General features: G+C 42.3%; 1 protein-coding gene across 6 annotated transcripts; it reads left to right on the forward strand.

The window, feature by feature from the left end:
- Positions 1-5,483: 5,483 nt before the first annotated feature.
- LOC135507858 (protein eva-1 homolog A-like) lies at positions 5,484-16,292 on the forward strand. Of its 6 annotated transcripts, none has more exons than XM_064927575.1 (6): positions 5,484-6,099; positions 7,184-7,695; positions 12,591-12,641; positions 12,831-13,170; positions 14,001-14,357; positions 14,476-16,292. In XM_064927575.1, the coding sequence occupies exons 4-6, from the start codon at positions 13,062-13,064 to the stop codon at positions 14,586-14,588; spliced, it is 579 nt and encodes a 192-aa protein (XP_064783647.1). In that variant the 5' UTR covers positions 5,484-6,099; positions 7,184-7,695; positions 12,591-12,641; positions 12,831-13,061; the 3' UTR covers positions 14,589-16,292. The 6 variants fall into 6 exon arrangements, with proteins under 6 accessions (XP_064783647.1, XP_064783646.1, XP_064783651.1 ...); XM_064927574.1 differs by having other exon boundaries at positions 7,600-7,695; XM_064927579.1 differs by having other exon boundaries at positions 7,600-7,695; positions 12,971-13,170.
- Positions 16,293-16,465: the final 173 nt, after the last annotated feature.

The raw sequence follows: 16,465 nt of genomic DNA on the forward strand, positions 1-16,465 counted from the left end.
AACTCAGTGCCTCTTTGCTTGACATCATGGGAAAATCAAAATAAATCAGTCAATGCCTGAAGGTACCACGTTCATCTGTACAAACAACAGTACACAAGTATAAACAGCATGGGACCACTCAGCTGTCATACTGCTCAGAAAGCAGACGCGTTCTGTCTCCTAGAGGTGAACGTGCTTTGGTGCGAAAAGTGCAAATCAATCCCAGAACAACAGAAAAGGACCTTGTGAAGATGCTGGAGGCAACAGGTACAAAAGTATCTATATCAACAGTAAAACTAGTCCTATATCGACATGGCTGCTAAGTAAGGAAGAAGCCACTGCTCCAAAACCACCATAAAAAAGCCAGACTACGGTTTGCAACTGCACATGGGGACAATATCGTACTTATTGGAGGAATGTCCCCTCGTCTGATGAAACAAAAATAAAACTGTTTGGCCATAATAACCATAGTTATGTTTGTTTGAAAAAGGGGGAGGCTTGCAAGCCGAAGAACACCATCCTAACCATGAAGTACAGGGGTTCCAGCATCATGTTGTGGGGGTGCTTTGCTGCAGGAGGGACTGGTGCACTTCACAAAATAGATGGTATCACAAGGGAGGAAAATATACATATTGTAAGGATTTTCCTCCTCCTCTTCGTCTGAGGAGGAGAAGCGAGAAGGATCAGAAGACCAATGCGCAGCGTGGTAAGTGTCCATGGTTGTTTATTTAAAAAACATAAACTGAACGCTATGAATACAAAAACAATAAACGTGAAACGAACGAAAACCGAAACAGTACCGTGTGGTGAAAAGCACAGACATGGAATCAAACACCCACCCACAAACAGTGAAACCCAGGCTACCTAAGTATGATTCTCAATCAGAGACAACTAACGACACCTGCATCTGATTGAGAACCATATTAGGCCGAAACATAGAAATCCCAAAATCATAGAAAAACAAACATAGACTGCCCACCCCAACTCACGCCCTGACCATACTAAATAATGACAAAACAAAGGAAATAAAGGTCAGAACGTGACACATATTCACCCAATTTATTGTGGGAAGCTTGTGGAAGGTACCTGAAATGTTTGACCCAAGTTAAACAATTTAAAGGCAATGCTACCAAATACTAATTGAGTGTATAGAAACTTCTGACCCACTGGGAATGTGATGAAAGAAATGAAAGCTGAAATAAATAATTATCTTTACTATTTTTATGACATTTCACATTCTTAAAATAAAGTGGTGATCCTAACTGACCTAAGACAGGGAATTTTTACTAGGATTAAATGTCAGGAATTGTGAAAAACCGAGTTTAAATGTAACTGGCTAAGGTGTATGTAAACTTCCGACTTCAACTGTATATGTGTATTAATGTAGTTAAAAGTTTAGTATTTTGTCCCATATTCCAAGCATGCAATGATTACATCAGGCTTGTGACTCTACACACTTGTTGGAAGCATTTGAAGTTTGTTTTGGTTGTGTTTCAGATGATTTTGTACCCAATAGAAATTAATGGTAAATAATGTATTGTGTCATTTTAGATTAACCTTTATTGTAAATTAGAATATAATATGTTTCTAAACACTTCTACATTAATGTGGATGCTACCATGATTGCGGATAATCCTGAATGAATCGTGAATATCGATGAGTGACGTTACAGATGCACAAATATCATACCCCCAAGCCACGCTAACCTCCCCTGTTATTGGTAATGGTAATGGTATCTGTATCTTTTTCAGTCATCAGTATTCACGATTCATTCGGGATTATCCGTAACCATGGTAGCATCCACATGAATGTAGAAGTGTTCAGAAACATCTACATTATTTACCATTATTTTCTGTTGGACACAAAATAATCTGAAACACAATTGAAACAAACTGCAAATGCATCCAACAAGCTTGTAGAATCACAAGCTTGATGTAGTCATTGTGTGCTAAGAATATGGGACCAAATACTAAATATTTGACTACTTTAAAGGAGAATTAAGTGCCCTTTCCCCAACCAGCGATTCACTTCCTGTTGTGCAGTACCGGGGCTCAGAATATTTTTTTAACAAATGCTCCAAAAACATTTAAAGACCTGCATCACTGTACTGAGAGCTTTTCAGTTTCTAAAAATACATATTTGAGTGTTTGTGGAGCATTCGTTCATGATCCCCCGTACTGCACAACGAGGATGAGGATGTGAATCGCTGGTTGGGATTTCTCAAAAACAAGTGAAATTGCAAAAAAAAGTATCTGGACCCTTCTCAGCTCTAAAACACTCAGGATGTGTGTGTGTGTGTGCGTGCGTGCGTGCCATGTGTGTCTGCAGTCGCATACAGTGAGGTCCATTGGGACAAATGTTTTGTTGTTTTGGCTCTGCACTTGATATTATTACAACGACGATGAGGTTAAAGCGCAGACTGTCAGATTTCATTTGATGGTATTTTCATCCATATTGGGTGAACCGTTTAGAAATTACAGCACCTTTTGTACAGAGTCGCCCCATTTTAGGGAACCAAAAGCATTTGGACAAATGAACTTAGAATGTGTATTAAAGGATCATTTTTTACAACCAAATCTCTATTTTTGATGTAAATGGCATGTTGAAGCTGTGTAAATGAATTTACTCATGAAGGAAATCTGTATCTGAGTGCACTGTCAGTTCAGCTGAACTCTGATGTAGCCTGAATGAATCGTGTCTGGCACTGAGGTTAAATCCACACTAAAGTCAATATTACACACACACACCCACACAAACACATAGCTTTTATCATCCCTAACCTGGCCCTGAGGTCAAACCCTCAGTAAAGCCTATATGACAGTGTAACATTAGAGAGGAGCCAGTGGATGACAAGCTGTGTGATACAGTGTGTTTGTTAACCAATCTCTGTCTGTTCACTGGCCAACACACACACACACACACACACACACACACACACACACACACACACACACACACACACACACACACACACACACACACACACACACACACAAGGCAGAGAGACTAACAGGAATGCACGGCAGTACACAAACATACACACTCTGTGCTGCAGCTCTCTCGTCACATGTGGTTAGGACCCGAAGTGCTCTTAAAGATGTGTTACGTTTGTTGCTCAGTTCTGGTTGAAACCTCTAACAAAATGGAACACGGGCAGTTTGAGAGAATCTCTCCACACGTCCATGTTGTTTCACACACAAACACATACACAGAGACAAACAGGCATAGACACGGACACGCATACTCGCACGCACTCATGGTTGGAGAACAACATGGAGACCAACATCACGTCTATAGAGAGCAAGCATTGTCAACACAACTCACAGAAACAACGATCTTTGTAACCTGAAGGCAGATGATTTCTTAGGGTTAGTGGAGGAAATTCATTCAGCACAGAGAGACAGTGGCTGAAAGGTTGCATAATGATCCTCCAATGAGATAGAGGCACAGAGGGTTGTGGGTAAGTGAGGGGCAGCAGTGCGCACTAACGACTCTGAAGTGTCCTGTACGCCGCTACTTCTGCATAGTGACAACTCTCAAGTGCACTCCATGACCCACTTATCAGAGAAGAATTTACTTTTGAGAGCACTCCATCTCCATTGTGCAGTATACTGTATCTATATAAATCTAACGTGACTAATTAAAGTGAAGCTTCTCACTGGAACGCTAAGGCAGGGGTTTTCTCCACCCCTGCACTAACACATCTGTCAATTCCCTAAGGAGCAGAGCTACGCTTGCCTGTATCTTGAGCTCAGTGGGCTCACACTTTTAGCTCAGTGGGCTCACACAGTCTTGAGTCGTGCAACCAACTGCCATTGCATGTTAATGTCATTTTTTGTATTAACACTGCTAAGAGTGTTTTTATACAGTATACTGTATGTGCTGGAGAAAAAGGGAGGTGTATTTTTCCTGACGCACGTGTGTGTGTGTGTGTGTGTGTGTGTGTGTGTGTGTGTGTGTGTGTGTGTGTGTGTGTGTGTGTGTGTGTGTGTGTGTGTGTGTGTGTGTGTGTGTGTGCGATTGTCTGTGTGGGTGTGTGCATGTATCTTCCCTAACGTGACCTCTATCTGAATGCCAGTCTTGGTTGGTTTGTGTTTTTGGCTCAGAGACAGTCCCTTCATTATTTTTTGAGATGTTTGTGTGTATGTTACATAAGTCGTGCTCATGCACAGTGCTAATCGAATCATTCCCATGACCGAGTCAGCTGGAGCAGAGGCCCAATTTGCCTTTTCCTCTCCTCTCCTCTCGACCCAGATTTCTCTCTCCGGCTTTCTCTCTCTCTTTCTGTGAGTCCCTCTCCTAATCTAGTCATTAATATGTTATTAACATGTAATATGTGCCATTTAAAAGGAGCATTTCTGCATCTCACCGGTAGACACGGGCCATCTACATTTCCTAGTTGTAAGCAAACAATATCCAGAATTGTGTTCCTAGCTCCAACAGTGCAGTAGTATCTAACAATTCACAACATTACACACACATCTCAAAGTAAAATAATGGAATTAAGAAATATATAAATATTTATAATATATACAGTATATATAAAGTTGACACACACACACACACACACACAGAGAGAGAGAGAAAGGGAGAGGACAATCAAAGAGGCACACAATAGCTGTTCTCACACAGAGGACTGAATGACTGCCCTGTTGGCCGGTCAATAGGTAGGTGAAAGGGAGTTGTGTGTAGGTTGTATGGTGGTTGTGTTGTTCTCTAAAAGGTTGTGTGAGAGTTGTGAGCGATCGTGCGTTATTGGTCAAAGTTGTGTATATTGTTGTTCCCTAGGGGGAAAAGTTGCATTGGTTTGTTGTGCATTACTAAGGTCTGGTAGAATAAATGATGCAGTCAACAGAGCGAAAGACAGATGTCATGTTTCCTTATCATCTAACACTGATTGCACTTGATTGGCTCTTACAGATTCTTCAATCATTGTTGCAGCTCACACACACACACACACACACACACACACACACACACACACACACACACACACACACACACACACACACACACACACACACACACACACACACACACACACACACACACACACACACACACACACACACACAGGTATCTCATACTGAGGATTTTTCACAACATATTAAAAAGGTTCACAAGGGTTGGAGGTCAAAGTAGGTCTGCTCCCAGGTGTGTGTGGTCGGGGCAGTGGGGGTGGGTGTTCGGCCCACTGGATCAGGTGACAACAACAGATAACTTAGGGTTTCAAGCAGACATGGGCAAGACATCTGGAATAACTGTTTTGTCAACTAGATTAGTTTATGTTTGTGTGTGTATGTATGTGTGTGTGTGTGTTATAGCATCTGACGCCCCCAGGGAATGTTGTCTGGAAAATTCAGCAGGCAAATTCCCAGTCAAAGCTGAATGAAATTCCCATGTCATACTCACTCCTCCCTCCCTCTCGCTCTCTCGCTCTCTCTCTCCCCCCTCTCCCCTGGCTTCTCTCTCTCTCTCTCTGTTTCTCTCCGTCTTTCTTTGTGCCCCAGTGTTGCTCTCTCTCTGTTCAGTATAGTCATCAGGTTGAGGGGTAGGAGGGGGAATGCATGGCAGAGACTGAGGGTCTTACTGAGTGTGGGAGATGAGAGTGTGAGGGTTTTTTAGGAAGAAGTGTGTGAGGGGATTATAGGAAGACGAGTGTGGGGCAAGAGAGTGTGTGTATATGTGAGTGAGGGTAGTGTGTTTGTGTGTGTGTGAGTGAGTGTCCGTGGGGGTGAGCTGCTCGCGTGTCACATTCCAGCTTCCAGGGATCGACCCCTGTCTACCGGGAGACGGACCTGGAAAACTTTGAAAAATCATTCTTGGAAAACTGTGATTGTAAAACCTCTGTAAACCTGTATCTCTCTGTGACTTTGAGCTGTTGCTGGTCTCGCTCGGAAAATACTAATCTGTTGAAGGAGGGATTCTCTCTACTCTCCACTTCCTCTGTTTCTGCTGCTGGGTCTCTGGGCTTTGGATATTGGTTTCACTGGTGCCACACTTACCACGGCTCAAAAACAGGACAGAAGGAGAAAAAAGAAGAGGGCAGATGAAGAAAGGAGAACATGAAATGTAAAAAATGTTTCACTGGAATGGATTAATAATCTGGATCATGGATGTGTAAGAATGAACCGTAGCCTATTTGTTGACGTTAATGTTCCCTTAACGTTTCTGGTGGATGAGTGGGACATATAGTATGTGTCTTTGTGTGTGTATGAAGTTGTGCGTTGGATAATGTGTGGCATTTAGAGAAGCATAATAATCTAGTCTGTCACATTGTGACTCCACTGCTGGTCTGTGGGTTTGGCTACAGGATGCGCATGATTGTATATGTGTAGGGAACACACACACACACACACACACACACACACACACACACACACACACACACACACACACACACACACACACACACACACACACACACACACACACACACACACACACACACACACACACACCAGCAGAGAGTTGTTGAGTTGATTTATGAATAGGGGGCTCCTACAGTGTGGTTGTGAGGGGAGGGGGGGTGCAGACCCTTTCTCTTTCTTGCTCTCCCTCTCGCTCTCCAACTGTCTCGCCTTCTCGTTCACTCAAAAGATGTGATCTACATTTGCTTTGAAAAAACTGGTGGCCTGTAGTATTGTTGTGTTTGGACTGTAGCATGCTCTAACTACAATATCCTCTCTGTTTCTATAGGTCTTTGTCTGTCTGTCTGTCTGTCTGTCTGTCTGTCTGTCTGTCTGTCTGTCTGTCTGTCTGTCTGTCTGTCTGTCTCTTTTTCTTTGTATTTCCATTCACTCTTTAAGCAGGTTAGTGAGATGTTCTATGTTAAAAGCAGACAGTCCAGTGTCACCCTGCAATCGTCTCGGAGTAAAAACACATGCACATGCACGCTTTTTTGGCTAAATTTGGTCTGAAAGCTGGAGGCATGGCTTCTCTAGAATATTAATGGTCAGGGCTGTGTGTGTGTGTGTGTGTGTGTGTGTGTGTGTGTGTGTGTGAGGGGGGGGGGGGCTTATTTTTGTCAGAATTCTGCACACACGGATCAGAGTCACGACAAAGTGGGGTAGGAGTTTAGCATTATAGGAGAGAAATAGGAGCCCAGTTTAAAACAGCACAGGGACTCTGCACTACAATGAACTATTGTGCTGTAAGACTGTCTGTCTGTCTCTGTCTGTACATGTCTGTGTCAATTACCAAGCAATAGGTTTTCGTCTGCACGTGCAGTCTCACAGAAACAGAGTAGAAGAAGAAGAAAAAAGGAGAGAAGAAGGAGACACGAATGGAAAGGAGGAAGAGGGGAGAAGGAGAGAGGAAAGGAGAGGCTAAAAAAGAAGGAGAGTTCATGAACTGTGTTTAGTCGAGTCATTCTAACTGTATTAGACTGTAATCCGTTGAGTTGAGTGTTCTAATGAGGTCTAACGAGCTGTGACCAGTTTTAACGAGCTGTGTGTGAGCCAAGTCTGACTCTTATAAAACTCACCTTTCATTATCAGCTCAGTCTGTTTGATAAGGGCATCCGACAAACCACGCCTGGATAATAGATTTAATTTCACCTTTAGCTGACCTGGTCTGTTCCCCTCTTATTCTCTTTGTTTCTCTCTCCCCGTCCATCAGAAAGCAGCCTTCATGGATTGTTTCACTGACAGTCAACTAAACTCAGTCTGCGTACCAGAGGAGGGACCAACCAAGACATTGTTTTACAAGTCACAAGTAAGTCTCAAGTCTTGGCACTCAAGTTCACATTTATGCAAATCATGAATGCTTTTAAAAATATCTATATATTACTTTCCAAATAAATGTTATATATTTCCATGGAAATACATGGGTAGCCATGACAAAGACCCCCCCCCAATAGTGATCGACTATCCAGGATCGCTATGGGGCACAATCGGACGATGTAGGCTTGTACACAATCGTCCAACACACACACACTCTCTGTGTGGTTACAGTAGGCTAACGTATGTCAATGGTTTTAGGAACAGCAGTAACATCAGGCAGGATTTAGGCTACCAACTGCCTAGCCAGTTGTAGCTCAATCTTGGGTGCAATGATCACGTTCCCGCACTGACTGACTGTGTGGAGGCTCATTGATGTAACATTACGTTTGCCTACATGATACACCAGTAAAGTAATAAAATATATAGCTGTCGACTATATTAGCCACGATTTTTAACGTTCTTTGTGCAGCTTCAAATGTCGAACAAAGTTGGAAAATGTTGTGCCTCCATCTGTAATTTTCTTCCCGCGTGTTTTGCAAGTTGCAATCCGTTTTTTGTTGATACAGCGTTGTCTTTATATCCAAAAATAATAATTTTGGGTATCATCTTTCCAAGGGCTCCATCTGAATTCACCCGCCGACGTTCCTCTGCACTGCCACGCACATCTTTTTCTCAGCAGGCACAGTTTATTGGCTGCTGTCCGATTCAAACTGTAATCTGTTAAATTAAAGAGTTGATGCGCTGCACACTTTTTTTAATAGCATAATTTTTACTCTTTGGGCTTGGGGAGGGTATCAAGTCAAGTCTCGAGACATTGGTGTTAAAGTCAAAGTCGAGTTGCAAGTCATCATATTTGTGACTCGAGTCTGACTCGAGTCCAAGTCATGTGACTCGAGTCCACACCTCTGCTAAGTTCACACGCAAACACACATTATTGCGCACACACACACAACCAGCGCTGAAACTGTGTAGTCTACAGTTCCCTGTTCCTCATTTTCAGTACTGTCCAAATCATCTCCACGGAAGATAGATGAATATGTACCTGTCACAAATTTACACATGGCTTTCTCCCTTATTTAAGTTATTTCTTTCCTTCTTTCTGTTGAGTGTGTGTGCTTGTGCCTGCCTGGACGATTGCATGAGTTTATGTGAGAAAAGGAGAGAAGACATACCCATGGAACTTTATTTTCTGTCTGGAATATGAGTCCTATGTGTGTAGGAGGGAAGAGAATGAGAGGGGGAGCAGAGGAAAGAGAGACAAGGAGAAAGTGGGTAGGAGGGGAAATGGAAGAGAGGGGTGTTTTCTTCAGGGTTGCCGGTCTGCTATTCTGATCAGACAATGACTCATGGAACCTATATTCCCACACCTTCACTCTCTCCCTCTTCTCTCTCTCCTTCGCTCTTTTTCTTTCTCTCCTCTCTCTCTCTCCCTCTCCTTGGAAAACCGTAACCCAAGGAACAAGGCTTAATAAAAAATAAAAAATGTTGTTTTTTTTAGGGGGTGTATCAGCTTTAATATTGTGGATAGATTGTTGCTTCCATCGATGTAATTGTCTGCATAATTTCCAATCCCCTATACATTTTTTGGGTAAATATATCTAAATACATACATACACATACCCATATACATATACAGTGGAAGTCAGAAGTTTACATACACCATAGCCAAATACATTTAAACTCAGTTTTTCACAATTCCTGACATTTAATCCTAGTAAAAATTCCCTGTTTTAGTTCAGTTAGGATCACCACTTTATTTTAAGAATGTGAAATGTCAGAATAATAGTAGAGAGAATGGTTTATTTCAGCTTTCATTTCTTTCATCACTTTTCCAGTGGGTCAGAAGTTTACATACATTCAATTAGTATTTGGTAGCATTGCCTTTAAATTGTTTAACTTGTGTCAAACATTTCGGGAAGGCTTCCACAAGCTTCCCACAATAAATTGGGTGAATTTTGGCCCATTCCTCCTGACAGAGCTGGTGTAACTGAGTCAGGTTTGTAGGTCTCCTTGCTCGCACACGCCTTTTCAGTTCTGCCCACAAATATTCTATAGGATTGAGGTCGGGGCTTTGTGATGGCCACTGCAATACCTTGACTTTGTTGTCCTTAAGCCATTTTGCCACAACTTTGGAAGAAAGTTTAGGGTCTTGGTTCATTTGGAAGACGCAAGCTTTATCTTCCTGACTGATGTCTTGAGATGTTGCTTCAATATATCCACATCATTTTCCTCCCTCATGATGTCATCTATTATGTGAAGTGCACCAGTCCCTCCTGCAGCAAAGCACCCCCACAACATGATGCTGCCACCCCCATGCTTCACGGCTGGGATGGTATTCTTCGGCTTGCAAGCCTCCCCCTTTTTCCTCCAAACATAACTATGGTCATTATGGCCAAACAGTTCTATTTTTGTTTCATCAGACCAGAGGACATTTCTCCAAAAAGTATGATTTTTGTCCCCATGTGCAGTTGCAAACCGTAGTCTGGCTTTTTATGGTGGTTTTGGAGCAGTGGCTTCTTCCTTGCTGTGCGGCCTTTCAGGTTATGTCAATATAGGACTTGTTTCACTGTGGAAATAGATACAGTGCCTTGCGAAAGTATTCGGCCCCCTTGTAGCGCCACCTTTTGCTGCGATTACAGCTGTAAGTCGTTTGGGTGGCGCTACAAAGTATTAACTTAAGGGGGCTGAATAATTTTGCACGCCCAATTTTTCAGTTTTTGATTTGTTAAAAAAGTTTGAAATATCCAATAAATGTCGTTCCACTTCATGATTGTGTCCCACTTGTTGTTGATTCTTCACAAAAAATACAGTTTTATATCTTTATGTTTGAAGCCTGAAATGTGGCAAAGTTCAAGGGGGCCGAATACTTTCGCAAGGCACTGTACCTGTTTCCTCCAGCATCTTCAAAAGGTCATTTGCTGTTGTTCTGGGATTGATTTGCAATTTTCGCACCAAGTACGTTCACCTCGAGGAGACAGAACGCGTCTCCTTCCTGAGCGGTATGACGGCTGCGGGGTCCCATGCTGTTTACACTTGCGTACTGTTGTTTGTACAGATGAATGTGGTACCTTCAGGGGTTTGGAAATTGCTCCCAAGGATGAACCAGACTTGTGGAGGTCTACAATTTTCTTTCTGAGGTCTTGACTGATTTCTTTTGATTTTCCCATGATGTCAAGCAAAGAGGCATTGAGTTTGAAGGTAGGCAACAACTCCAATTGACTCAAATTATGTCAATTAGCCAATTAGCCTAACAGAAGCTTCTAAAGCCATGACATCATTTTCTGGAATTTTCCAAGCTGTTTAAAGGCACAGTCAACTTAGTGTATGTAAACTTCTGACCCACTGGATTTGTGATACAGTGGGATAAGTCATAATTAAAATTGAAAAAAATATTTTAAAAAAATGACTTGTGTCATGCACAAAGTAGATGTCCTAACCGACTTGTCAAAACTATAGTTTGTTAACAATACATTTGTGGATTGGTTGAAAAATGATATTTAATGACTCCAACCTCAGTGTATGTAAACTTTCGACTTCAACTGTACCTTTATTATTACCCACAAACCCTACCACAGGGACGGCAGGGTAGCCTAGTGGTTAGAGCATTGGACTAGTAACCGGAAGGTTGCAAGTTCAAATCCCTGAGCCGACAAGGTACAAATCTGTCGTTCTGCCCCTGACCAGGAAGTTAACCCACTGTTCATAGGCTGTCATTGAAAATAAGCATTTGTTCTTAACTGACTTGCCTAGTAAAATAAAGGTAAAAATTTAAATAAATAATACCACCCTTCCCCCAATTGGAGTAAACTAATAAACAATAACACTTAGGCTTCTACCTTCAGTTTATACATATCATCAGTTACACACTTTACAGACACAATAGTTATATTTTGTTTGTTTTTAGTCCTTCCTCTATTTCTGATGTCCATCCAGTTTGATTTCTATTTGTAACTGTGCAATTTCACAACATTTCTGAACCTATATATATTTTACAAACCCCTTGTGTTTTACGTTGGTTATCTTGTTGTTAGTAGTCCCACCCCTCAGCTCCATTCAACCACTCCCATTTATTGCTTAACACCATCCATTTTGGATTTCTATTTGCCATATATTTTTCAACTGTGCTGTGAAGCTTCCCAAAAATCCTGAACCTTTCTATTATTCTAGCTTCTACAGATTGTAAATTAAAAGAGAAACATTTTGCTAAAATAATTATTTTTTTCGATTGACTTTGACTTTTCAAATCACCCAGTATTGCTATCTGCAGCGTTAGTTCTAGGTAAATGTTGCAATTCTCAGCCATTCCTGGACCTGTGACCACAAATGAGCTACATATGAACAATACCAAAATAAATGATCTAATGACTCTGCCTCCTCACAGCAAAATCTGCAGAGCTGGGATAGTTGAATATATATATATATAACATTTTATTGGTTGCAAGATTTTTGTATAATATTTTAAACAGAAAAATGTGGTTTTGAATCCGGCGTCATTTTGCGTGTCAATTCATTAACCACGTGCCATGGAGTCGGTACATCGAAAATCTCTTCCCAACAATTTTGCAATTTATATGGCACAGCTGTCCATTTTTTGGTCGTTAAATTACATTGGTATATATTTTTATTTATCACAACGAGGCTTGCCAAACCACGAAAAGCAGCGCTGCCTTTCTAAGTTTACAGTGTTTACAATTTCTTTCCCTTCACCTTTGCGTCCTCTCCTGATTGGGTGGAAGGCCACTGTGTTTGGATAACATCTAAGTGGTATGTCTGGGGTAAATTAGAGCATTTTGTATTGCTTTATTGACTACATAACTGCAATGGCATGTTTACAAGGGGGAAAAGTGGAAACCAATGATTGTCTCGGGCTCTTGTCATTTTCTCTAGACTCGTCAGACAGACCTACAATCATCCAGAACCATCAGAGTTTGAGACGGGGTTCGTCGCTTGCTCAATGTTTTTGTGACACTTTTATTTAACATGTGGCTAACGAGGAGATACCAGGATAGGGACATTTCTCAGACTTTCTTGTAAATCATGCAATAATTATGAGATCAATTCAAATGATCTTACTTTGTCACTCACTACTCTCCTTCCCTTCCTCTCTCTCTCACCCCATATTTGAAGCCTACAGTGACAGAGAAGACTGCTGTGCTGTTCTCAGCTGAGGAAAGGAGAGAATTCAGTTCAAACTTTATGGAAGGGGGTAGCCAGAAGCCCTGATGATGCCCTAAGGGTTCAAATTTTGTTTCCATAAAACCATATAGGATTAAAGACCAGAGTCAGCCGAGTCTGACTTATAGACAGAAGATACTAGCCTAGACCAGAGAGGCCAAAGACACCGTTAGTGACATCATCATGAATGCCCCGCCCACAGGAAGTCCCAGCCCAAATATGGAGGTGAAGGTGGTCTCCCAGGATATGGCGTTGTTTAGCAACGCCCTGGCGGCCTACACCTTCATAGCAGGTAAATATTGACTGATACAACAGTTGTACAGCACAGGAGGGTGCTGAGTGGGGGAAGGCTCAAAACAATGGCTGGAATTGAGTGAATGGAATGGTATCAAACACATGGAAACCACATGTTTGACGTGTTCGATACCGTTCCATTGATTCCGTTCCAGCCATTACTATGAGCACATCCTCCCCAGTTAAGGGGCCTCCAGCTGCCTGGATTGTTCAGGTGTTATTGCTATTGTTTGGAATATATTTTTATTACAAATGATGATTGAAAAACATATACTTTTTTACCTTTATTTAACTAGACAAGTCAGTTAAGAACAACAACAAATTCTTATTTACAATGATGGTCTATCCCGGCCAAACCCTAACCTGGACAACTGTGAGCCGCCCTATGGGACTCCCTGTCACGGCCGGTTGTGATACAACTTGGAATCTAACCAGGTTCTGTAGTGATGCCTCTAGCACTGAGATGCAGTGCCTTAGACCGCAGCGCCACTCGGGAGCTCGACAGGTGTCTGTCAGTCTTACTTGCATATATAAAGAAGATTACTCTTATTAATCTCGGCAGGTAGCCTAGTGGTTAGAGAGTTGGACTAGTAACCGAAAGGTTGCTGGATTGAATCCCCAGGCTGACAAGGTAATAATCTGTTGTTCTGCCCCTGAACAAGGCAGTTAACCCACTGTTCCCTGGTAGGCCTTCATTGTAAATAAGGATTTGTTCTGAACTGACTTGCCTCGTTAAATAAAGGTAACATTTAAAAAATATATTTTCTGCTCTCATGCTCTTTGTTTGTCTCTCTTTCTCTCTCCCTCTCCCTCTCTCTCTTGTCTCAGACCAGCCGGAGCGAGCAGCTCTTGTGTTTGTTAGTGGTGTGTGTGTGGGTCTCCTTCTCACCCTCTGTGCCCTGGTGGTGCAGATACACTGTCGCACCGACTGTCACTACAGTAACCGACGGCGACATCACCATCAGCATAGAAACAGGACTCACCACCATCACCATGGGGACCATCACTGTCACCACCACCACCAACCTGGCAACCCTAACACAGGCAACCCTGGCGTAACCACTGAGACGAGTGAAGACAGCGACTCAGAGGACTGGGACGACAGGAACTCTGACCTTACGGCTCGACGACGAAGGCGATTTGAGAGAACGCTGCTGCAAACCAGCGTTTTCACCTCCGCAGAAGGTAACACACACTGTGGAAACATTTTAAGAGCTTTTTTGTTTTTAAGTGTACAGTTTATTATTAAAATGTTCTGGAAGCAGTTGAAATAAAGATGGTTGTGTTTTGTTTTGTTCTGTAGAGTTGGAGCGAGCTCAGAGGGTTGAGGAGCGAGAGAGGATCATGCGAGAGATCTGGATGAATGGACAGCCTGATGTCAACACTGTCACACGCAGCCTCAACAGATACTACTAACAGGAATGGAGAAAGAGAGGAAGAGAGAGACAAAGAGAGTGATGGATACACATACGGATGGAAGAAGAGAAAAAGAAAGGATAGGGAAATGATGCAATTTTAGACAATGTCGCATTGGGTGCGTGAAGCCTACAAATCAAATCAAATATTATTGGACCCATAGACATATTTAGCAGATGTTATTGCGGGTGTAGCGAAATGCTTGTGTTCAGTAGTTGTGGATTGAGACAAATGGGAATGGATGAGGGAGAGGACAATGACCTCCATCCAGTCCCTCTGACACTGGGCACAGAACCATGAGGTTTAGGGTGTGTCTGGCGCAGTGATGTAGTGGTAAAGAAATAGGTGGGTACACGCTTGATTGCCTTCGGCGGTGAGTAAAGTAAAGTTCCTTATACTTTCAATGCATTTTCCACAAAAATTGCGCAAAAATAAAAAAGGTGTGTAAACAGCTTTTATGTGCATTTTACCCTCCACTACACCACTGGTCTGACATGACACCAGGCTTACGCCAATCTAAGGCTTTTGGGAGCTGTGATGGGGAGGGAGAAAGTGCACACTTCACACTAGAGGAAAGAAGTAGGTCATGAGAATGCAGCAGCCTAATCGTTGCTCAGGGTGGTTCCTCTGGAGTCAGCCCCCGCCCGAGACCTGAGGTGGATGTTGTCATCAACCTGTGTAAACTGTGACCTTCCTGACAGCGGCCCACAATTCACATCTATGGAAATCTCTGTTTTCCTGGCTGAACGTTCTGGTTTTTGTCCTTTGTTCCAGACTGGAACTGACTTACACGGCACAGTTCACTACAAGGACCACAGAGAAAACCTGTCAACTGGAATGACATTTTTTGCCTTCACTCAATCTTAATGTGTATTTAATTGATTCACTGTTGTACTTTGTGGATTCATTCCTTTTTATAAAATAGCAACACTTTCTTAGTTTGTCTCAGGGATGCTTTGAAGGGTTGTCGTTGGGGAAATGTTTGTATTTTGAAGATGATGCAACAATCCTTCCTTAGAGAGACTGACTATAAAACTGCGTCCGTTTGGTTTGTCAGCAGGAGTGTGCATTCGTTAGGTAACTAGCATGGCTGTGTGCCTTAAATGTAATCACGACAGACAGAGGTACTGCTCCAATTCAGTCAGCTCCTGAACAGTGCCCTTCAGACAACAAGTGCAATACAGTCTCCGTACAGCCCTAAAAGAAGCCACCACCATATTGCTAACACCTATCTTTTCCCTTCAGATGTGAAACACTGAAGAGGTAGCTAGAGTCTCTACTATATGTGTTGCTTTTGGAGTGAAGCTGGGTGGTGGAACACTATGATGTTTTTAATCGGGTAAATGGCGCAACACAACAGTGTTATTATCTCTGCAGTGTTTCTGGGTGTTTCCCCTAGCTTGTCGTCTATATTAGAAAAGCTGTCTGTGAAGTGAAAAGTCTGTCTGAGAGAGAGGTTCTGTATGCATCCTTCCTTCCGCTCTTCCTTGAGGGAATTGCAGGTCTGAGAGAGGTGTCTAGGTGAAAACAGTCTCGTTCTCACGTATCCAGTCCATACAGATCAGTGATTTCCTCAAGGGAGAAAAGACGGGAATTAAACATTGCATTGAAGGATACTTTAATTTAGTGCTCAAACAGGGACAGTGAATGACTGAGACTAACACATGGACCTTTTATTGAATAATAAAACCCTTTGGAAACAAATGGTCTGCCTGTTTCGGTCTGTCCTGTGGGATTATACTACCATCTGATGTTAACTGTAATGTACTACACCGCTTGTTCAATCCCTCCAAAACGAGATGGAATGGATGAAGGGGCTTCCTTTACAAATATTTGGTCAAATTCTTAGTTATTTGGTAACAAATGCAATCACGAGA

The sequence above is a fragment of the Oncorhynchus masou genome, chromosome 21 (assembly GCF_036934945.1).
Source record: "Oncorhynchus masou masou isolate Uvic2021 chromosome 21, UVic_Omas_1.1, whole genome shotgun sequence".
Taxonomy (NCBI): Eukaryota; Metazoa; Chordata; class Actinopteri; order Salmoniformes; family Salmonidae; genus Oncorhynchus; species Oncorhynchus masou.

Coding starts and splice junctions, on each gene's coding strand:
- LOC135507858 (XM_064927575.1), top strand. CDS start 13,062: ATGAATGCCCCGCCCACAGGAAGTCCCAGCCCAAATATGGAGGTGAAG. Junction 13,171..14,000: donor GGCCTACACCTTCATAGCAG/GTAAATATTGAC, acceptor CTCTTGTCTCAG/ACCAGCCGGAGCGAGCAGCT. Junction 14,358..14,475: donor CGTTTTCACCTCCGCAGAAG/GTAACACACACT, acceptor TTTGTTCTGTAG/AGTTGGAGCGAGCTCAGAGG.